Below are 24,598 nucleotides of genomic sequence, written 5' to 3' on the forward strand. Positions count from 1 at the left end.
TCGACCACGACAATGAGCTACCATCTTTTAGCTAACAAAATTTTAATACCTGACTGACTTCATATGAAGTATGGTTTATGCTGTCTGTGTTATTTAATTCAATTCACCATTATACCCCGCCCCCCGAAATTATAGCCCCCATATTATGGTATGTTAACATGATTGGGGGTTTAATTGTTATATGACCACTAAGCTGGAGGGATGGGGGCTATAATGGGAAGACCCCAATTTTCTTGAGCAATATTTCACTCACAGCAAACTTGGAGAATGCGCCGTCGTACACGGGCAGCTGTGCAACTCTGCACCTGTCTCTGTTCTTGAGAGACTCGCCACTTGTGTAGCCACCCCGCATACCAGCACCCTCTGCCAGAATCAGCTCGAGCTCCGGAGTCGCCCCTCCCGTCACCAAAGTCCGGATCAGTGTCAGTGCTTTGGGGTTGAAGTAAGCCTGAACGAAAGGAAAAAAATTAACGTTGTGGATTTGTATTGATTTCAGGAGAAAGTCTTGATGAAAAAATTCGTCCATACTTAAAAATTTAAGTATCGAATAATTGCCAGGGTCAGATTTGTTATACTCAATAATGTTGCGTTTTTTAGGAAGCATTATATATCCTGTGCCAAAAAATAATGATATTCAGTATCACAGCCAACTTGCCATTCGCTTGTCACACCTCAGAAGTTTAAGCAACATTCGAGTATATCGTAGTGTTCTCCGCAAAAGTGAAAATTATTGCGAGAATGCGTCAATAGATTTACTGGATTATGGTTCATTCAAAGGCATTAGGTATTGGGTGTTTTGCGTAATTGAGAAAATGGATGGAAGAATGAGGACTAACAGCACTCATGATGGAGTCGAGGACAGAGATGGCGAAAGTGGTTCCAGTGGCGAATGGCTGTGTCATGTACAACTCAGTGTCCGGGTCATCGTCGTCATCCTGGTCCAGGTACTGTGCACTGTCGTCGTTCACTATCTCCGTGATCATCGGCACATTAGCACCTAGACAACAACCCACACTCATACAATTTATTGCCATCAATACACTAATCCTCAATAGCCTTCAGAATATGAATCCTGGAAACACCCCCAATAACCGTAACTGATATGCACTGAACTTTTCACGTTTGCTCGCCAATAACTTCAAAAACACGCACGCGCAAGTTTTAAAATGAAAGATCTCTGCGGTGCCCTATTTTCCTATATACAGATTTTTGGAACTGTTGGCATTTTATAACTTGCAAGGTGCGTGTTTGAAGAAAGGTTACGCGACTCCACTAAAGCCTTCCAAATTCTGGCTTCAACTCTCGGACCACTCCGCAGTTCTCGATTAATGCAAGATTTTCTCAGTGACTTCATTAGCGTCACGTATCCTTTACACTCCTTCAGTTGAGAATAAATGCGCTCGTCCAAAATGATGCAAGATTCAAAAAAGCTGTTGACTATAATGGTTAAAAAAAACTGCACCAAACACATTCTTTCTTATGGGGCACTCAGTTGATTTTACTTTGCGCTACAGTTGATGTTACGCAATCTTTTCCTTACATCATAGTTTACAAAAACAACCGGGTTTTTTCCATTATAGCCCCCCCCCGCCGCTCCCACACGAAATTATAGCCCCCTCCACATTATTACCATGATTTGTGGGGTTATAGTTTATATGACCACTACGCAGGGGGGGGGGGGGGGTAATGGGAAAGACCCGAAAAACTTACGACTAATAATAAAAAGAATTTAAAATCTTTAGGCGGAAAGAAGAGGATTCTGTCCTTGATGGCATGAATTATCCATCACAGAAAGTTTATTGTAAAGTAATCCAAAAACATTACATCAGCAGAAAAGTTAAACATTGCATATGTGGACACTTGCTGTATCAGAAAGCAGAGTTTTTGAGAGCACTGTTTTTTAACTAAGTAGCATTCATGATGCCGGAGACTTACAATTGATACTTAATTTAGTTGAGGCAGACCGTAGGAGGGCCCCTTTTACTGCTTTAAGGGTAATCAATAGAGAGCTACTTATTTCTGTACTTATCCGTTTATTATCTGCACTGAGCGATTCAATGTCCTTACGAAAGGAATAGAATTGACTAAAGGGAGTATTGGAAGACTCCTTTAAGAGCATCAGCTATTTATTACAGAACAGTAGATTTCGTAAAGGCAACCTGAAAAATTCCAATCTAGTAAACCTTGAGTACATTTCCATCTGCTGCATTAGTTTTCATGATATGATGGTTATAGTTCATAAGATCCTATATAGTGAAGTTAGGCTACAACCCGTGCTTCTGCCTTTAGTAATTCTCTGAACGGCTCTATGAGACGTTTGGCCAAATCAGTTGTAACTTGTACGCATAATTCTGAGCAAGTACCGTCGCTACCATTGCAAGACAACACTGCAAAACAACATTAAAAATGAAGTAAAAATCGATTCCGTCTTCCGATTTTAGTTATAATAAGTTATTTGTCATTGATGTTTCATCGCTGAATATTTTTAGTAGCTAAACAACAATCCTTATTTTTCAATGTTAATTCGACTTTAGTTCTTAACTTAAATGTTTAACTAGAAGTACAGCAACAGCAACATTCAGGGCAACACCCATTTTGGTTTTTGGTGAATTTTTGACATCATCCAAAACATTCCACAGTAAAGTTGGACGAAAAACAATAACATAGCTGGCAGATTACCAGAAAATAGCCGCAATAGCTTCGTAGATCTGCAGTCTCAAAAAAACAGTAAAAAAGACAGACCAAAAAATTCGTCTTTTCGTTGAAGGCTGATATGTTATATTTTGATTTAAAATCTGTACAAGTTTTTCCTGCCTCTATTAGCTGGTCTCAAATAACCTTCATTTAGAGTGACAGACACCCATTTGACATTATCTCTTTGAATTAAAGTAAATGAAAGTCAATTTCAACGAGAGGAAGTCATTTTTGAAGTGAAATAAAACAACTGTGACCAAAAAATTAACCAAACGATTGAACAAAAGAACTCGCTCCACGAAGAGCGAAAAATGACGTCACGCACGCACTTCAGTTGAAATTGCATGAACGAAAGAACAAAAAGCAGATCTGAAGTGGTTGTGACGTCATATGGTCGTAACAAAAATCGCGTCGACGAAACAAAAAACATAGCAGGACAAGTCCTGACGTACAATTCAAAGAATTTTCATTGACTAAACAAAAAACTAGATCTAGAACGTACTATGAGTGGATTAGGAAAACTATTTCTGAAAACAAAACAGATAAAAAAATTAAAAAAAAACAATCAATGTCAAAATGCCGCATATGCGCATATGAACAAAAAACCACTAGAGACAAAAAAAATTGCTTCAAACGAAACATAGAATGAAATATGAATGGATTGGGAAAACGCTTTAGAAAAAAACCGATCCAAAAAATCGAAAAAACAGTAGAAATCAGAGTGAAATTGCCACATGTGAACAAAAAACCACCAGACAGAAAGCAAACTTTTGTTCAAACACCGTTTTCTCACTCTGCTTTAAATTTAGAGCGAGAAAATTTCATGCCGCAAAACAATCGCTTTTTCGCTCCTCTTCATGTTTCGGCGTGACCAAAATCACTACTCCAATTTGACTTCAAAAATCATGAAATTGTGTGAACAGATCTTAAAAAAAGACAGCGCCCCAATACAATTCAAATTCTTTGAATTGTAAAAAATAAAGGAAATTTCTGCTTCCGTCTCGCGGCAATTATTACGACGAGGCTTAAAGTGAAAGGCTCAGAGTAAACTTCGAGGACTAAGGTTATTAATCGATGCACTGCAAACATATTTTTTTGCTATGACTCCTTCTTTCAAGTTACTTTTTATTTCCTTATTTTGGTTACTCCCATGCAGTACCTTTCATGCAAAGAGCCTCATGGTCATCTGTATCGGCCTTTTTTGATATAATCTCACATCTGAAGTTCAAAACTGTTCAAACACCGTTTTCTCACTCTGCTTTAAATTTAGAGCGAGAAAATTTCATGCCGCAAAACACTCGCTTTTTCGCTCCTCTTCATTTTTCGGCGTGACCAAAATCACTACTCCAATTTGACTTCAAAAATCATGAAATTGTGTGAACAGATCTTAAAAAAAACATGCCGGAAGAATTCCGGAAACGACTCGAATGAGATAATTGCCCATACTTATAACTAAACAACTAGAACAAATATTGTGAACCCTGAACCTCCACAAATGCCATAAAAAATTTGAAGAATAGAAACGGCACTCAAAAACTTAAAACTAGAAAAACTTAATGATTTTCTTTAAAAGTACAAGGAAACATAAAATCGAATAAGGTTTCTTTGCAAAACAATGGGCAAGTCATAATAGGCTACGAAACTTGTCTAAGATTGAAAAAAAAGAAAAACTGCAAAAAAATAAGAAAAATGGTTTAAAATTTCTTCAATTTTTCTGTTAATTTTCCTCAGAAAAAAAGGATATATACCACTAAAACTTTAGCCAATTGGTATCTGAATATTCTTTAAGTAACAAGCTTCTACTTAAATCCCACTTAAAGCATTAAAAAAACAGGCAAAAAATCGTTAAATTTCGTCTAAAAATCAGCAAAACTGATCAAAAACCTCCAAATTGGCATTAAACTCAAATTAACTACCTGAAAACTTCAATTCCTATCGAAACAAGCGTAAAACTAATACAATATCATAATCAAACCTCATAACCATCAAAAGTTGCAAAAAACTGCTTTTAAAAGCCGCACGTGAACAAATAAGTTTCGCTCGCTCAGAGAAATTTTTTTCACATCAATTTCTCACTCTCTCTCGAAAACAGCGGTATGAACAAAAAAAAACTGTCTTTTCGCTCCGCTCTTCACTTCTGTTCAGCACCAAAATCACTCCAATTCTTTTCACGCGTTTCATTTCCCGCTTCAAAAATCACTCCAATAAAATTGATTTAAAAAAGGACTTCTCCAATACTCCTCTTCGAGTCGTAAAAAAGACAGCGCCCCAATACAATTCAAATTCTTTGAATTGTAAAAAATCCAAGAGAAGGCCAATAATAGCTCCAGCTATCGCTGTGCGGCTATTAATCAAAAACATACCGTTAACAATAAAATAAGTCTCGAGAGCTCTAATATGGTACCATTCTACGAATATGCAAAAGAGATTTCCAATTTCGTCACCAGAAAAAGCCAGGCTCGCATAAAAATTCCAACTTTTCTAATGAAATGTTGGAAAAATTAATTTGAATACCTGAGAGCACTTCTGGTCTGGCGGAGGAAGGGGCCGACGTTGTTGAGTTTGAGGCTATGGCCACTGTTCCGCCTGCTCCAGCACCACCCCTGCGTGTTAGGGTGGAGCCGGTTGCATTGGGGGCACCAGGACCCACACCTCCTGCAGTATTAGATTGGGGTCCACTTAACTGACTAGCTCCCGATTGCCTACTGCCGGCTACTCCTAGAAAACATGACAGAACTATACCCTAAGTCAGCCATCCACAAACATCGGTTTTTAAGCTATAGTTAGCTGGTCTGTTAAAGGAGCACGGCTGTGCGATTTTGATTTCTAAAAGAGCAGTGCATTAGTATGATTTTTAAAGTTAATTAAAGTGAAGTATACTGCGAAACGACCCACTGACGAAGGACCAATTGCTCTCATGATTTGGGCTTTCCAGTTTAGCTTCACAACGTGCTTTAAGTGTTTGCTGTAAAACATAATATTTAAGTTTAAACACGCACGTACAGGTTTGGAAAATGCATGAAATCTGAAGTGCCATAATTTAAAAAGCCAGAAGTTACTACATACATATCCAGAAGTAAACATGGCAGACATTTTTTCAGCATATTCAAATTCGCAGAATACGTGATTTAAGCAAGGTTAGGTTAATCCCAGAAATTCTGACTTAAGTCTCATCCTGCAACGTGTTTCTCTATAACGCCGGAAGATTTCAAGAGCGATTTCAAGTTACTTCAAGAGCGATTCATGTCATCTATACTTTGCGACAACGTCAAAACAAATCACTCAAATAATTCAAAATGGCCAAGCAGAACATCGCACAAAGGCCAACATGACCAGAATTGATGTCAAAAAGTTAATTTGAGAGCAATTAATCACGTCTTTTCATTTTGCATACTTATTCATATAAATTTCAGGAATATGCCTGCTATAATAAGCGTTTCCTTTTAACTAATCGGTCAGCGAAGGAGCTGAGCTTTTATCGTGTTTTGAAAGTCTCAGAACCCGAAGTAAACCTGAAATGAAATCAAACCACATATAAGAAAGGCTTCAGAGATATTTTGAAATAGATAGACACCAAAGCCAAGACATAACAGAGTCAAAAAGGACGAAGAAACGATAGTACTGAGCCCTGAAACTTCTAAAAGCATGCAAGTTAGAAACGAATGCAGTTAAAGTAACACCGCTGAAGTTAGACCAAAATCCGCCAGCAAGCAATAAGGATGACAGATTAGAAGTTTGCATGTAGTGTTGACGTGAGTCTTTAACTCCGTTTGTGCGTCTACATCACCCTTGCAATACCTGGCAGCGAATTGGCAGTCGGATAAATTGGAGGATTCGCACTCGGATCCACGACGTGAGGAGTTCCCGACGTTTGATTGGCGGGAATCGCTATTAGGGTGCTTGTACTGCCACTATGAACACTGTTGAGTCCTGTATTTTGCAATGCAGGACCATTCATAGCTAGTGTCTGAGCAGTAGCTTCGCTTACATTTGATGATGCTAGGTTTGTTGTTTCACGAGCTAATGAAGAGACTGCATTTTTGGAAATATTCGACCTGTTTGAAGCTCCTCCGCCACCCCATGGCACTGCTAGACCGAAGTCTTGCAACGATTCCTTCATACTAACGACCGATTCCATACTGTTTGAGGGATTCATGACGGATGTTGGAATCGTCTCAGATACCCGTGAAATGGATCTCGTTTTTGCGTTTTTATTTTTGTCAGCTTTGTTTGACTTGGCGTCTCTAGGAGTACTAAACTGGCGGTTTTCTGTGTTGTTGTCTTCGGGGGACTTTTTGGATGGCATCGTATCGTTTGCAATGATGGGAAGAGGAGCTAAACCTATATCAAGGATTATGATAAACTGGAACTCTTCTGTCCCAAAGCTTAGTGGGCACACAGCTTTTAGCCCCCCCCCCCCCCCCCCCCCAGGTGGACGTGCTATTTTTTTACAGAGTAACGTGCCATATAACAAATAAATTGTAAATGGGGGGCATAAAAACATTGGGAGGGGTGGGGGGTTAGCGACAGAATAGTTACAGAATATAAACTTATTTGACATTGAATAAGTATGAAATTTTGCATCAAACACAAGATTTCCGAGACAATAAAAATTTCAAAACGGGCCATGTGGCCTAACATAGCGATATATGTGGTGCTTTCCTGTCACGAGTTTTGTTCAATTATAGTGTTGTATATAATAGCTCCAGAAGAAATCAGCGTTACTGCAGATAATACCCAACAAAAAAATAACACTTGACTCTAAATACAGTTCGACTCATGTGGATAACGAAAAAGGCTCTCAACTTTTTCTAAACTAAAGGACTCATTGAAGGACTCAGTGTTTCAATACTTGAAACACTTTTCAATTGAACACAGAAAATATTTCCACTACTCAATTGACCACCAGCATGGTTTTTGTAAAAATGATTAGGCCACTGTCGCTTTGTGGAAGTGACAAGGCCACTGTTTCAAATGAACTTTAAAAAAGTACCAGACCAATTTTGCAATTTTTCTGTCATTAGCTGACAAGAACTAGAATGTCAGAAGCCTCGAATATCATATTTCAAATGGAGTCACACTTAAGTGTAAAAGCATCAAGTTCCGCTTCGTTAGTTTTGTTTCCTACTTTTATTACATTTACAAAAAGCTTTTTTTCAACAAGGAAAAGTGAAATAGGAAAGCGGGCATAATTATTATCATGAGGCAATCACGATAGAACCAAAAAAGACTCGATAGGGTTAAAAATATAAATTGATACTCACCCATCATCTGCTGTTCGGCTTGGGATGGAGGTGGTGGCCCAGGTCCCACGTGTCCAATGGCATTCTCTCCAAAGTGCATAGCTTTGATGTTTAGAGAGGCGAGGATTGACTCTTTGTCTGTCACTGAGGGGTCAACTATCTTAGTCTTGTTAGCCGACAGAATGATACACATGTCGCACAAGTTCACTTTGATTGATCGCAGGTCCGCTCTGTTCAGAGGAGAGCCCTGAAAAACGTTGACAACCCCATAACTCAAAGCCATCAATGGTTGTCTTTTACAACGAGAGTCAATTGTAGTCTCATTTTTCCGGGAGGGGTAGCCGGCTACATCTTCACTAAGAGATTTGACTTGAATTTGTCTAGATATTAGCTAGATTATGAGATCGGGATTGTTTCCTGGTTTCTTTGAACAAGATAGATTATTTGCGATAACCAATCCGAGCGGATTCAATGCAATTGCAGTCGCTATTACACGTATGATTTAACTACTTAATGGCCATGGTCAAGCGTCCGCGAACCCGTGGGACTGGATATGAATCTATCACAGCCGAACATGGGATTAAATTATCCGCTTGCGTATGTTGAAACATACGTGTAATAGCGACTGCTAATTTTTATTCGGATCATTAAACGAAAAAATTAAAGTGCATTGGGCATTGGCAGGTTAGGTAAAAGGACATCGGGTATAATGACATTGGGTAAATTGTCATGTGACCTATTGTATAGTATAGCATATTGATAGTAATAAGCTAACTGACCACTAAGATGTCGACTTTGGGGAAGTTGGCGAGGGAGTCCCACTCCTTCCTGAGGTACTCTAGATTGCCCAGGAGCACAATGTGTTTCAACTCGTGGTAGTGGAACATGGAGGCCCTCAGAGGCATCACCAGGTTCCGAAGTCCAATCAAGGGAGAGTCTGGCTCAGCAAAGATACACACTATCACGTGACCTGACAGTTGCTGCCTCGCCGCCTCAGATCTCAACTGAAATTAGAAATATGTCTTTGTACCAGCAAAGTCATCATTCAATATGCCGTAAGCACCAATGCTCCCCGTATACACTACAAGCCTAAGCAAAGGCGCCTACTCATGAGCTTCATTTGTTAGTCAAAGAGTAAACTATTCATAATAGACTATTCATAGAATAAACTTATTCATAGTAAGTTTAATTAGAATTGGTTTCAGATCTAAATTTCGAGGCCGGTTCATAATTTGCATGTCAGTCTGGCGACGATTGTGTTTTACGTTGATAATACATCCCGAGATGACAAAAAATCAAACCCCTGGTCACTAAAAGTTTTGAGAACACTGGAAAACGCACAAAAAACCGGACGCTTGTCGTTTGACAATCAATCAACTTTACCAAAGCTACTACACAAAAGGCCGCCGCGGAAATTTTCACGGACAAGCAAATAAGGTCACTAAGTTTTGAAAATCTAACCTAGAATGGCTCCAAACGCATGACTTTATAGAGTTAAAAAAGCATGAAACAGTATTTGATCTGTTGTGACCAAATTAGCATATCTATGTTTAGTAAATAAATTTGATAAAAGATTTCCAGCTGGTTGAACTGATGACCAAAAGCTCTTTAATAATTAGTCTGCACAGAGCTTTTTTTTGTTTCATACCACGAATAACTGCTTGATCATCGTCACTCTGTCTATTCTATTAAGCATGCAAGCCATGTTAACTATCTGAGCACACAGCTCGCATTAATTACTATACCACGAACTTCATTCAAAAGAAACAACTCGATACCAACCAATTCGATAAGATGAGAAAACGGCGGACAATTTGAAAATTATTAAGAGTGACAGGTTAATTATTATTTTAGCTCTTTTATGTGAAAGACAAATCACCATTTAACAAAAGAGCTTTGACCAGCATTATTCATCTGCTCGATAACTCAACGACAAATCGACGGCTGAGTTTATTTCCGCAGGCTATTACAGATAAACAAACCGAATAACGTCGGACACATTTCTCTCGAACGACAAGCGGGGCAATTTAGTTCAGGGGCAATAACGTAATTAAATTTCTCCTCATGGGTGCAAAACTCTACGCTTAGTTCGAAACCACGACCTCCAGAGTTCTCAGCATCAGAATTCACAAGTCAGCTATCTGGTCTTTGTTGTTAACTATTATGCAATCGGTTTCATTTTAGCAACACAATTTTTGCGGAGTGAGGGCAATTGAGATCACTCAAAAAAGAAAAAGTGAAGCATGAAAAAATCAAACTTGAGAAGTCAAAAAAATGTGTTAGAAAAAGCGCAAAAAAGGTCAAGCAAAAACTTTGCATTAAAAAAAGACACAGATGTTTACAATAATTACTTCAAACTTCGTTCGAGAGCATTTTAAAACCCTGTATTTACCGATCAATCCTTAAAAAGCATAAGATTCCCACATTATTCGCGGCCAAATAAGCACTATACAAAAATATTACGCAGCCATTACAGATTCTCTAATAGATATTTGAGCGGTCATGCGTGAGAATCATAACGAACTCCTTCTCAACATAACAACATAACCGGCAGATTGCCGGAAAATAGCACCAGTTGATTCCAATAAGCATGATTGGGATCGAAAGAGAAGATATAGAAAAAAAAAGATTTTTGTACAAAAACATTTTTTAAGTCCGATTTATTTTGATAGCAATTCGTAGTTGAACATACTTCTGTTTTTTAGAGAGAGACTACAGGCGCTACTGTCAATACCAATAAGTATTAGAGATGTTAACTAAGACTTATTGGAACGACGTTCAAATAGCGGGCATCTAAAATTGGGCTTTATGGGTTTATCCCGTTTCTATTTCTGACTTCAATTTTTTATACTGACTCTGTTCATTTTAAATTGCTTTGCTGAGCAACTGATGTTCAAATTCATTTTTAGCAGAATGAGAAAAGAGAGAAACTAGCCTAGAGAAATCAAAAAGATTTCACGCAAAATGTCGAAAAAGCGGCAAAATGGTAAAGCGAACAAAAGTTTGACGAAGTAAAAAAACATAGCAGGACAAGTCCTGAAGTGAGTGAATTGGGAAAACCATTTAGAAAAAATCCGATCCAAAAATTCGAAAAAACAGTAAAAATCAGAGTGAAATTGCCGCATGTGAACAAAAAACCACTACCAAGTAACCGAATTTTTGTTCAAACAACGTTTTCTCACTCTACTTTAAAATTAGAGCGAAAAAAATTCACGCCGCAAAACCACTCGCTTTTTCGCTCCATTTCCTGTTTCGGCGTGACCAAAATCACTACTTCAATTTGACTTCAAAAATCCTGAAAATGTGTGAACAGATCTTAAAAAAAGACAGCGCCCCAATACAATTCAAATTCTTTGAATTGTAAAAAATTAGGAGCGCTATAATAGCCGGCTGAGAAAATGAGAACGCCTATTAATTACAATAATTTGAAACATTAGAATACACACAACCCCAACGAGAATAAAATACTTGCCGAGAGCCACAGCAAATGTAAATATATTCAAACTATCTTCTTTTAATTATACAAGTCAACGTTGTACACTTTGTTCTTTATGTAAAACAGTTATTATACAACAGTTAAGAAATCAAGTATTTGACGAATAAAAAATTCACTAAGCCCAAAATCTACGGCAGTTAAATTAATGAAATTTTGACAGAATATTGAAATAACCGCTAATGTGAAAAAAGTATATTCTGGACTCACTCTATTTCGTGTTGGCATTTCATGCAACTATTATTAACTGCATTTTTCCGGAGAAAAGTTTGAGCAACGAGCAGCTTTCAGTTGCAATAACAATCTCAGTGCAAAGTGTGGTAAACTCGCAGAAAATTATTTACAAAAAAGGCTCGTGCGGGTCTCTGCACAGCCTAGAACGATGCAACTTCTTTCCAAAAAAATCCAAAAACCTACTACATATCGGAGTACAATCTTTTTTGAATCTTTAATACTTTATAGTTATCCAAGATCAATTTGAAGCAAAAATTTTCAGGCAGGTGTTGAGTAGTTCTTTTTCATGAGCTAGAAACAGTCCAATATTGGTGAAAGGGACTCGCATAACTCAATATAAGTTATTATAAACTACTATTACAAAATACTAGTAACAAAACAAAACAACCAATGAACGTCACAAAAATTGCTCTCGAACTGGTGAGAGCTCAAATCTATCGCAGCCTGCTTCAGTCGGGGGTAAGGGGGTAGCTTAATTCACTAAGTGGACTTCAAAATTTTAAGTGAGAACCACCGACTAACGTCGGAAGAATTGCTCTCGAACGACTAGTGGAGCTCTAATCTATTGCAGCCTGCTTCAGTTGGGGGGTGGTAACTAAAATTGCTAAGGCGGCTTCAAATAACGTCATTAGAGGTTATATACGACTATAATCACTAAAAAATTAAAATAAAATAAATGACACTAATTTCGGCGCACTCTTCATTTGACTTGTAGTAGTAAAATGCCAACACTTGAGTTCAGCTGTGGACACTTGTGAAGGAGACATAATATTGGATCAGGCGAAACGAAAACGTCAAGGGCGTTAAAGTCCCTCGAAAAGTCAAACTGGTCAAGCAAAAATTTTACATAATTAAAGACCAACACCTTTTTAATAATTGCTTTAAACTTTGCTCGAGAGCAATTAAAAAGAGAAAAATCTAGCAGGCCAGAAAATAGCTGCGCCGACTTCGAAGACATGTAGTCTCAACTATATGTCAAGATCTGAAAAAATGGATGTTGCTTTTCACTGATCTGAAAAAATGGATCTGAAAAAACAGCGTTGTTTTCAGACCCTGCAATTATATAAAAAATCGCGGTTTGAACTAATTCTTGAAATAGAAGTAAGTAAAATCAATTTGAAAGCGAGAAAAAGCATTTCGAGATTGCTGTAAGTCAAGTTTGACAAAAAAATGATTTCATTGGCACAAACGAAAAAAACTCCTATGTGAAAACGTGAAGTCACGCACAAAATGCTGTTTAGAAGCTGCATGAAAGAATGGATATGAGCAGATTTGAAATGACAAGTCATATGGTCGTGAAAAACATCGACGACAAAGTAAGACTCCCAAACCGAATCGTAGCCATATCTGTCTTGAACTGCAGGTAACAACAAATTAAACAAATTATCTTTTCTTAATTATTCAAGTCAACTTAAATAACTGGAGGTCAAAAACAAAAAACTCAAAGTTTGTCTCCAGGAAAACTCCACAATTTGCAATTACAAAACATAGCCGGCATATGGTCAGAAAATAGTCGCAATAGCTTCGTAGATCTGCGATTTCAAAAAGATAGTAAAAGAAAGAGACGAAACAAGAAATTTTTCATTAAATGCTGAGATGTTATATTTTGATTATTAATCTGTATAACTTATTGCTGCTTCCATTAGCAGCTCTTAGAAAACCTTCACTTATAGTGACATACACTCACTTGACCTCATCTCTTTGAATCAAATTTTAAAAAGTCAATTTTAGAGTGAGAAAGTCATCTTTGGAAGTGATGTAAGTCATGTGTGACCAAAAACTTAATCACGCGAATGAACAAAAAAACTAGCTCCACTAAAAGTGAAACATTACGTCACGCACGCAATTCAATTGAAATTGAATGAACGAATGAACAAAAAGCAGATTTGAAGTGATTGTGACGTCATATGGTCGTAACAAAATCGTGACGACGAAAGTAAAAACATAGCAAGACAACTCCTGACGTACAATTCAAAAAATTTTCATTGACTAAGCAAAAAACTATAACGGACTATGCGTGAATTGCGAAAACCATTTCTAAAAAACAATCAGATGAAAAAACAGAAAATCAGTGTCAAAATGCCAAAGTGAACAAAAAACCACCAGCGAGAAATGGAAATTTGGTTTAAAAGATTAGGCCTAGAATGAACTATGAATGGATTGGGAAGACCATCTAGAAAAAATCCGATCCAAAACAAAAGAAAAACCGGAAAAATCAACAGGAAATTGTCGCATGTGAACAGAAAATTAGAGCCAAAAGATTTCACACCGCAAAACCACGCGCTTTTTTGCTCCACTTCCTGTTTCGGCGTGATGAAATCACCAATTTGACTTCAAAAATCCTGAAAATGTGTGAACAGATCTTAAATGAAAGACAGCGCCCCAATACAATCGAAACTCTTTGAATTGTAAAAAACAAGAGAAGACCAATGATAGCCCCAGATATCGCTGTGAGGCTATTAAACATAAACCGACGGACATTTTCCTTTGTGCCGCCAGTACGTTATGCAACCACCATTTACAGAGCACCTGTAATTCAGTGCAAAAATATGGCAGGTGCGTCTGGGTGTTGGAAATAATATGCACCCATTAAGCTGAGGGGCACAAACGGAAAAGATCCAAACCGACTAACGTCAGACAAATTGCTCTCGAACGACAGGCTGGGCAATTTAATTCAAATGCTGTAACCTAGATGAATTTTTGTTGATGGGAGCAAAAACATCCTATCCGGTTGGGACTGGACCCCGCGACCTCTGGATCGCTCGCCAGAAGCATTCACCACTCGGCTATCGGGCCCTTACAGTCTCCTCAGCTACAATCGCTTTTACCTTATTAACAAACTTTACTTCGGAGTGAGAGTAATTGAGATCACTCAAAAATAAAGAGAACCAAGAAAAAAATCAGTTGAGAAGTCAAAGGATGTTCTAGAACAGAAGCGCAAAAACGGTCAAGCATGCGTGAAAAACACGCACTGAGTTCTCTGGGTTATGGTTGGAACAGTTCCGGTGATTCGCATGCTTAGCACCTAGTAAGAGAAAAGGTTCTAAGAGAGCTTAATGCCCTCCGGGCGTTACCTATTTGAGGGCGAAAAGTCAGAAGGGTCAGACAAAAAATCATTCAAGCGAAAAATTCCATACACTAATATTCCATAATTTTAAGTGAAATACGTACCCAAACACACTTGTCGATACCTCTGGCCTCACACCAATGGAACATGCCTGTGACGTCATATCTCTTCACTGTGTCAATCTCTCCTGCCATCATCACTGCACCAGAGGGAGGCTCACCTCCTCCCCCACCAGGAGCCCCTCCCGCCCCAGCACTGGCTGCAACATTGCCCACAAATTGGAGAGCACTGCCAACAGCTTTCTCGCCCAGGGCACTCAATTGCAGCACAGACCTGCAGGGCACAAGCAACACTAACTTTGGCATAGATTATTATAAAAGAAGGCTGTCTTGAACATTTTAAAGATAAAATTTTGATGAGTAGTGGCGCTTGAAACGATTGAAGCAGTTGAGCTGCGATCCCATCTAACTATTAACTAAATATCAAAAGGCACTCTACTTTTGGTTAAACACAGTTTGAGTCGAATCCTCAGCATCGAAACTTTTTATTCGTTTACAGAGTTTAATTCAGCAAAATGGACCCCAACTTTGCAAGGAAAGATTTTAAATTTAAAAAGCAAGATTGTCAAATTTTGCAAGAAACCGCATTCGTTTTTGCAAGATAGCGCTCCAATATTTTTCGAATTACTGGAAACATAAAATATGGGCAAGTAATTAGTAGGTATAAAGATTGGAGTCATTAGTCAGTTAATTCCGAAATTCAGTTTTAATTTGATCCAGAATTTTTTTGTTGATTTAGTCCTTTGAACTTGCTTTAGCTTATTGGGGGCTTTCTCATTACAGCCCCCAAGCTTAGTGGTCAGATAACATATAGATCCCCAATCATGGCAAATATACGATAACGGGGGCTATAATTTCAGGGGGTCTATAACGGGAAAGACCCGCTTATTGTTCATTTAGATGCTGAAACAGATCCTAATTATCTCGGATTGAAATTGCTGTGGTAGGGAATATGGGGTAAACATTATTCAGGGATGTAAAGGTAGGGTGTTAAAAGATATGGGTGGATTGAATCTGGGTAAAAAGAGAAGTCACAGAAAGTTATGCTTGCCCGTGAGTTAATGTTCTTGTTGAACACTCTTACCTATTATTATGTCCGCCGGCAATGCCATTGAGTTGTTTCTTGTCGTGTGCCCCAGTGGGTCTGTTATGCCCCCCTAGATTCCCTCCGAGGGCATTTCTGCTCTGCTTCTGATCTGAGGCACATTTGCACTCCTTGATCTTTCTGATGTCTTGTACCTCGTCGTGGCAATTCTTGCAGTAGTAATAAGCTCTATAACATCACAAACAAATCCTTGTCAGACAATTTACATTTTGACCTTAGGGCTTGTCCAGTTATGATAATCTTAGTTTTACCGTAATAGAGCTCCAATTAATATTTTTAAGGCAAGGGGATTTTACAGAACGAAGGTCTACATCAGGAAAAATACTGTTTGATTCGATTTTTACCCAAAATTAGCTTAATTTACTATGGAATTAATTGTTCGGCTATAAACATTTTTTCTCTGCAGTCCCAAATTGTTCACTAACATCCGATGCATTGCTCTCGAACGATAGGCGGGGGCAATTTAAATTACAGGGGATGAAGTCTAGAAATGTTTTAAGGGTGCACCTACAGGCTGACAGTCTGACATCTTAATCTCCCAGCTACAATGACTTTGCTTTCCTTTCGCTCACAATCGCTTTTAGTAACCAACTTTATTTCAGAATGAGAGCAACTTGGATCGCTCAACAATGAAAAACTTAAGTGACAAGTCACCCAAAGAATGTTATAGAACAAAAGCCCAAAAGCGGCAAAGCAAAAATTTTGCATTGAAGACACACACGTTTACAATAATTGCTTCAAACTTTGGCAAGTGTGGAGTTCTTTCTTAGGGGGGAGTGTGCAACTTCAGAGAAGGCAGTAAGGTAGTTAAAATTGTTCAAAAAATTAAGTTCCAATGAATTGTAAAGCTCTAAGAGCTGATCAGCGACCTAATGGCCTACTGGCTTTACCCATTCAACAGTTTTGTGGGGACACAAAGTCAATGGAGTCATGCGTAAAATTGATGGAGCGAAAGATGAATGCAAGTCCTCTATTACAATCCAAAGAAATGAATTAGATACGCAACTAACAAATGAACCAATTACAGCACACATACACACGCACGCGCACACACACACACACACACACCTACACACAAACACACACTTACACACACACGCATACACACACACAAACACACACCCACCCACACACACACACACGCAAGCACGCACACACAAACAAAAACAAACACATATACACGCACGCACACGCAAAGACACACGCACACGCACAGACACACACACACACACACACACACACACACACACACCCACATAGACGCATACGCACACAAACGAACAAAAACAAACAAAAACACATGCACGCACACACATACACAACACACAGACACACATACATACACATGTGCACACACACACGCACGCACTAGAGAAGTCTAAATTTTATGCAAAATGTCGAAAAAGGGGAAAAAATGAGGAAAAGCAAAACAAAATTTTATTCGACGAGGTAGAATATATAGGAGCGCAGTATAGCTTCTCTTCCTGCGAAGATGAGAACGCCTATTTAACATAAACTGACTAACGTTGCACAAATGGCTCTTGAACGACTGCAGAGGCTAGGGAAAATTTTATGCTGCAAAAAATTTTGATTACGGAGGGGTCCGCACTACGCAATTCAAAAATAACAACGTCGGGCGAATCGCTCCAATGCGCCAGGTTGGAGGAGGCGGAGAAGCTTGTCGGGGCGGGGGACGTAGAGTGTCGGGTGGGGGGACTGCAGGGGTATCAAACCTCTAAGACTAAGAACCGCCTTTCACATCTTGAAAAGTCTACTCAAAACAGTTTTGGTGAATCGGATAATTAGAGCCTATTATCAATATAATTGTTACAAATTTCGTTTGAGAGCAATTAATCACTCAAAAAACAAAAAAGAAGTCAAGCATGAGAAAGTCACCACAAAAAATCAGTCCAGCAAAAATTTAGCATAAAAAAGACACCCACCTTTAAAATAATTGATTCAAACTTCATTCAAGCGCAATTTAAAATAGTCAACACATTAAACATGACATTTCTGAGCCTAATACACAAAGAATAACAAATACCGGCATCCAAGTTTTCAGTAAAAACCATTAACTGACAGTTGTGAAACTCAAACAATAGCAACTGGGCAACGTCGTATACTTCTAAAACATATGTATCTCCTTTTATATGCATTTCTGGAAAGAAAACGAAGTCAAGTAGAGCACTTGAAAAACTTTCGATAACCATAACTGCCCTCACTATACCCTTAAAAAATTGACTTTCTCACCTTTAATCGAGCTTTATTTTGCTTTCTAAAACTTCATCGCGCCAGAAATTGAAACCTCGTTGAGGTCAAACTATCGAAAATCAACTCAGTTTACAAACAACCGCCTGACGTGTGACGAATTCGCCCTATATATACAGCAGGCGGTGGATGGGGTCAATTTCAGCATGCTTCACTTGCAGAAGGGTGGTTAACAGAAATTAGACAGAATTTGGGGCGGTTAACAGCTATTAGACTACTGCTCAAGATATACCGGGAAAAATTGATTGATTTGGGCGTACATTTCATTTGACATTTTATAACCAGTCACCAAATCAGTTCAGCTGCCTAAAATTCGGAATGAGAGCAGTTTTAGATCACACAAAAAGCACAAAGTCAAGCGCAAATGATCAGAAGAAAAATTGATCAACCAAAAACCGCGTTAAAAAAGACCTACAGGACAAATATGATGCTACAATTTTCGTTTGAGAGCATCAAAAAGGACAACGCAACAATACAACCAAAACTCTTCGGTTTACAGAAAAAAAGCGAAAGTGGGCATTTCTCCATCATAAACATAGCCGGCAGATTGCCGGAATAGCTGCGAAAGAATAGACCTGCGTGCCATATAATAGAGATAAAGATACAGATCTAAATTGAAAAATCGACACCGCTCAAAAACTAGGCTAAAATACATTCAGCGATAAATTAATGAAGCTTGTTTAAATTCATTCCACAGAAGCCTTTATTAGTGACCTTTACTGCACATGAGTTCCTTTGACCTTAAACAAATTCAAATTAAACTTAAGTTTTAAAGTGTAAAAGTCATTTTATTGAGTGAGGTAAGTCACGTATGGTCAAAATCTAATCACGCAAATAACCTAAAGCGAGTGAGAAATGACGTCACGCGCGCAAATGCTGTTAGTGAGAGGAAGAAGTCATTCAGAAAATTTGACTTTTTCAGCTTTGCTGTGTGAACAAATGTAAAACGAAAAAAGAGCGTCAGACGACGAAACAAAAAAACATAGCAGGACAAGTCCTGACGTAAAATTCAAAGAATTTTCAATGACTAAACAGAAAAACTAGACCTAGAATGGACTATGAGTGAATTGAGAAAACCATTTTCAAAAAAATCAGATAAAAAAATAAAAAAAAGAACAGAAAATCAATGTCAAAATGCCGCATGTGAACAAAAAACCACTAGCGAGAAATGAAAATTTAATTCAAACAAAAAACTAGGCCTAGAATGATCTGTGAATGGATTGGGAAAACCATTTAGAAAAAAATCCGATCCAAAAAATCGAAAAAACAGTAAAAATCAGAGTGAAATTACCGCATGTGAACAAAAAACCGCTACCGAGAAACCGAATTTTTGTTCAAACACCGTTTTCTCATACTACTTTAAAATTAGAGCGAAAAAAATTCACGCCGCAAAACCACTCGCTTTTTCGCTCCATTTCCTGTTTCGGCGTGACCAAAATCACTACTCTAATTTGACTTCAAAAATCATGAAAATGTGTGAACAGATCTTAAAAAAAAAGACAGCGCCCCAATACAATTCAAATTCTTTGAATTGTAAAAACCAAGAGCACCGCAATATAGCTACGCTCAGCTTACAGCTTCGCAGCTATAACTTCGTAAAGTAACGAAGGAGCTGATTGCAAAAGATCATTTTTCCTTATTTGAATGTACTCTGCGTCAGTAACGCAAACCGTAAGAGTTCAATGAAAAACCACTTCTCTGTCACGGAATTGAGCAAACCATCATTCATACAAAAACCGATTGTCTTTTGATGTTGTTTCTCAATTAACTTTTATCTTGCAAGCATCCTTGCCAAAAACATGTTTAAGAGATTCTCAAAATAATCCAGAAGATTACACTGTATGGTTGAAGCTCTTATATTTCAAGACTGCATGTATAGCTTGACCGGATAGCGCATTCATTGCCTCGCCGGGTATTTTGGTGACCATAAAACACCGAAATAGAAATCTTTTCAGGGACACCTCGATTTGTTTGTACACGGGCTCACCGTTTAACTTCCTGGGCTGATCCGGCGATGAAGAATCCTAATGTCCCGTCTTGTATCTTCACTTTACTGCCTGGGTTTATGATGATTCTGAAACAGTATGCAAAATAACCCAATATCATCTCTAGAAAGAACACCTCAATCTCTAAACCCTATCTCTACACGATAGATTGAATCATCACAAAATGAATACACCATACTTCTTTCTAATAAATTTTACCATAAGTTTCTAATAAAATAAGTTTTAAATCTTGACGGCTGCTAAACTTAAAATAGTCAGCATTAGAATTCAGCAGAAGTCTCTTGCAGAAGGTCAGCAGAAGTTTAAACGTTTCTCTCTAATACACAATCTCAATTTGATTGAATTTTAACGACTGCTTCAGTTTTAAAACGGATCAGAGCAATTGTAATAAGTTAGGCCTAGCTCTCAATATATTTTTTTAAAAATAATATCGCGATAATACTTCAGTCTCGGCAGTTTGAAAAATTCGGCCGAACATTTACGAAAGCAATATGTACTGCGTTAAACTTGTCTCTGGTTAAATTAGTTATTAGACTACATATAGTTAATTTTTTTAAATTGAGAACTGAAATGGTTCACATGGCGAGAGCTGCAGCTATTAATGAGCTCACAAATAGTCAATGTCGGACATTAAGATGAGAAGAATAAGAAAATAGAGGAGTTATCACACTTAAAACAAACCAAACGCGTTATGATTTATGATTATTATTAATTATAACCATTATTATTACACAAGATAAGATACAACACAGGTGGTATTCTGCATTATTAACGTGAAAAACACTTGAAAGATTAATATTTAGTTGTTTTTTGTTCAACCGCCTTAGTTGCAAAATTTTCCACTGCACTTACTTTCGTTGGCTAAAAGTAAAATGATTTAACTTTAAACTTCAGCTTCTATTATTTTGTAGACTTCTTCACAAATACATGAACACTTTTACAGCAACAACGCAGGAGTATTAAATTTGATAGATTAGCCACTTACGTTTAAATAGTTGAAAACTGCAAATTAACACGTTTCAGCCTGTTAAGCAAGGAAACGCTGACTTTTCGAAAATTTCGACCAGATATAAGCCGCTCTAATGAAAAATGCAAAATGAAGATTAAACTCTCCCCATGCGATCTTTTACAAACCATTAATAAAATAGCAAATTTCATCTCAAATTTAAAGACATAAATCTGGAACATTTCCCAGAATATAGATTAAATAATCTTTTTTGCAATCTACCCTCGAGAGTTTCAAAACACACATCATTCAGAACGTTCTCAATGTTGGTCCTTACTCAATATTGCGCCCCCCTCCTCACTCGTGATCACAAATCGAGTGAACTCTTTTATAATTTCTATTTTGAAGTTGTTTACTAACTTAGTTTCGTCGTTTTCGTCACGCAACTCTACAGCAAACATGAGAAGCTTCAACTTGACAAAGATGAACCTGAAACAACAACAAATTGATTTGTTCAAATAAATACCGATTCAACAGGAAAACGAGAAAGTATTCGGTTATTATGTCAGAACAGATCATATGCAATTATAAATTTAACCAACCGTGGCCGTTATCTGTACAGGTCTGATATTAAAGTTTAAGATTTGGTCTTAAGATTTGAGGTCTCAGACATTGAGGATCCAATTGAGAAGGCAATAACTCTCGCGTTGAATCTTCGGCAAAACTACAAAAAATATCAACACGATACAAACATCGCACCCTCAAATAAAACATAGCCGGCAGATTGTCGGAATAGCTGCGAAAGAATAGACCTGCGTGCATATAATAGAGATTAGAAACAGATAGATCTAAATTGAAAAAAAAATCGACGCCGCTCAAAAAATTAGGCTAAAAAACATTCAGCGATAAATTAATAAAGCTTGTTAAAATTCATTCCACAGAAGCCTCTTATTAGGGACCTTTACTGCACATATGAGTTCCTTTGACCTTAAACAAATTCAAATTAAACTTAAAATTTAAAGTGCAAAAGGCATTTTATTGAGTGAGGTAAGGCACGTATGATCAAAATCTAATCACGCAAATAACCTAAAAACTTTCGCTAAAGCGAGTGAGAAATGACGTCATGCGCGCAAATGCCGTTAGTGAGAGGAGGAAGTCATTCAGAAAATTTGACTTTTTCAGCTTTGCTGTGTGAACAAATGTAAAACGAAAAAAAGAGCGTCAGACGACGAAACAAAAAAAAACATAGCAGGACAAGTCCTGACGAACAATTCAAAAAACTTTCATTGACTAAACAAACATCTAGACCTTAAAATGACTATGAGCGAATTGGAAAAACCATTTTAAAAAAATCAGATAAAAAAATTTAAAAAAAAAACCAGAAAATCAATGTCAAAATGTCGCATGTCAAGAAAATCATTAGCGAGAAATGGAAATTTGGTGCATACAAAAAACTAGGCCTAGAATGAACTATGAATGGATTGGGAAAACCATTTAGAAAAAAAATCCGATCCAAAAATCGAAAAAAACAGTAAAAAATCAAAGTGAAATTGCCGCATGTGAACAAAAAACCACTAGCGAGAAAGCTAACTTTTGTTCAAACACCGTTTTCTCACTCTACTTTAAAATTAGAGCAAAAAAATTTCACGCCGCAAAACTACTCGCTTTTTCGCTCCATTTCCTGTTTCGGCGTGACCAAAATCACCACTCCAATTTGACTTAAAAATCATGAATATGTGTGAACAGACCTTAAAAAAAAGACAGCACCCCAATACAATTCAAATTCTTTGAATTGTAAAAAACCAAGAGCACCGCAATATAGCTCCGCTCAGCTTACAGCTTCGCAGCTATAATAACGCAGTAGGCGGACCGTCGAAAAAAGCTAGGAAATGGATTTCAGCTATGTAGACAGAAACATACAGAAATGAGGTGAAATAAAGTTGGTTTTCAAAACTATTTTAAAAAAAACCATTGGTATAAAATGATAATTCTAGTTCAATTTCATCCCGCCGAGATTTCCGCGCAAAAATGCCTTTAATAAACATTATTCCAAAATTTTAAGCTGAGCTGTCCCAACAAAAAAAAAGAGTAAAAATAGGGGGAAATGTAAATTAAATTGCTCTTCAACGACTTCTTTGATGTTTTTGTTAATAAACTCAATGACTTATAGCATGCAATCACTTAAGAAATAAACTCGCAAGAAAACCCTATAGATCAATTGATAAACTTGGTAATGTCTTCAAAAATCCAAACTTGTAAACATCGGGCGAATTTCTCTCAAAAGATTGGCGAGCGGTTGGCTTCGTTAGTAGCTAGCTACACTTTAAGTAGGCAAAATTTAGCTTAATTTAAAGGGCTCGGGGTTGGCACGGCGTAGCGGGTGGAGGGGCTCGAGTGCGACGCTGGGTTGCGAGTGGAACGAAGTGCAGGCAGTGGGGGTGAAACGCTGATGACTAATACGTTAAAGAAGGAGACTATCAGATTTTGAACAAAAACGGAAATTAATTTGAAAAACTGCTTCAAAATTTGATGTGTATTAAATCAATTTCATTAAGATATGTTTAATATGTTTAAAATAAAACAAACTTTTCCATATAAACTAAAATCTGCAAAGCTGATAGGATATTAACAAAGTAAAAGATATTGCCAAAAAATCATTGCCAAGTTAATATTGCCAAAAGCAAAAAAATATATCAAGTGCTAAAAACTATGCTAAACGTAAATACAGTTACAACTCAATGTCAATACCAATTGGTTACAGAAAAAAACGAATAATTGACCAAAACACTCGTCCCATCTGCTCATCAAATTAGTTCAACTTTTTTAAAACTTTTTAAGTACGCACAAGCCTGCAACTTTTTTAAATACGCACAAGCTTGCAAAAAGCCTGGAGTTAACGTGTGTATCAGTAAATAAACTTCTTTATCGAAGTTCAAAGGTCACCATTCCATTCAGAAAACAGTAAGCAAATTGACGCAAAATATCCGAGTAAGAAGAAAAATGTTAGGTACAAATTATAACTTTCCGAATTTTCAAAAAGTTTTCTAACTTGGGGTGCAGTTTAAATAAGATTACAAAAATATTCTTAACTCGCCTTCTAAACTAAAGCTATTCAACTTGAAACTAGAACCAACTAGCATTTGTTCGAATGAAAATCGATGATGTAATTCTAAATTCATTTCAGTTGAACCAATGAGTAGGCGGATCAAAATTAAACGCCAAAAAGAACAAACATAGCCCACCGATTGCCAGAATAGCTGCAAAAGAATAGACTTGAGTGCCTTATAATAGAGATAGAAACAGATACAGATCTAAATTGAAAAAAAGAACGATCGACGCCACTCAAAAAGCTAGGTAAAAACATTTAGCGATAAATTAATAAAGCTTGTTGAAATTCATTCCGCAGAAGCCTTTTATTAGGATCCTTTACTGCACATATGAGTTCCTTTGACCTTAAAACAATTCAAAACATATCCGGCAGAT

General features: G+C 37.4%; 1 protein-coding gene across 1 annotated transcript in view; it reads right to left on the minus strand.

The window, feature by feature from the left end:
• Positions 1-208: 208 nt before the first annotated feature.
• LOC142356050 (calcium-activated potassium channel subunit alpha-1-like) overlaps positions 209-24,598 on the minus strand; it is a 110,405-nt gene continuing 86,015 nt past the window's right edge. The window contains exons 12-21 of the mRNA XM_075408031.1: positions 21,536-21,604; positions 20,151-20,237; positions 15,875-16,063; positions 14,836-15,064; positions 8,717-8,941; positions 7,959-8,184; positions 6,493-7,035; positions 5,209-5,412; positions 837-997; positions 209-448 (exon numbers count right to left, since the gene is read on the minus strand). Coding sequence (XP_075264146.1) covers positions 209-448; positions 837-997; positions 5,209-5,412; positions 6,493-7,035; positions 7,959-8,184; positions 8,717-8,941; positions 14,836-15,064; positions 15,875-16,063; positions 20,151-20,237; positions 21,536-21,604 — 2,173 coding nt within the window. The remainder of the gene's footprint in view (positions 449-836; positions 998-5,208; positions 5,413-6,492; positions 7,036-7,958; positions 8,185-8,716; positions 8,942-14,835; positions 15,065-15,874; positions 16,064-20,150; positions 20,238-21,535; positions 21,605-24,598) is intronic.

Source organism: Convolutriloba macropyga, chromosome 2 (genome assembly GCF_964194025.1).
Source record: "Convolutriloba macropyga chromosome 2, txConMacr16.3, whole genome shotgun sequence".
In the NCBI taxonomy this organism is placed as follows: Eukaryota; Metazoa; Xenacoelomorpha; order Acoela; family Convolutidae; genus Convolutriloba; species Convolutriloba macropyga.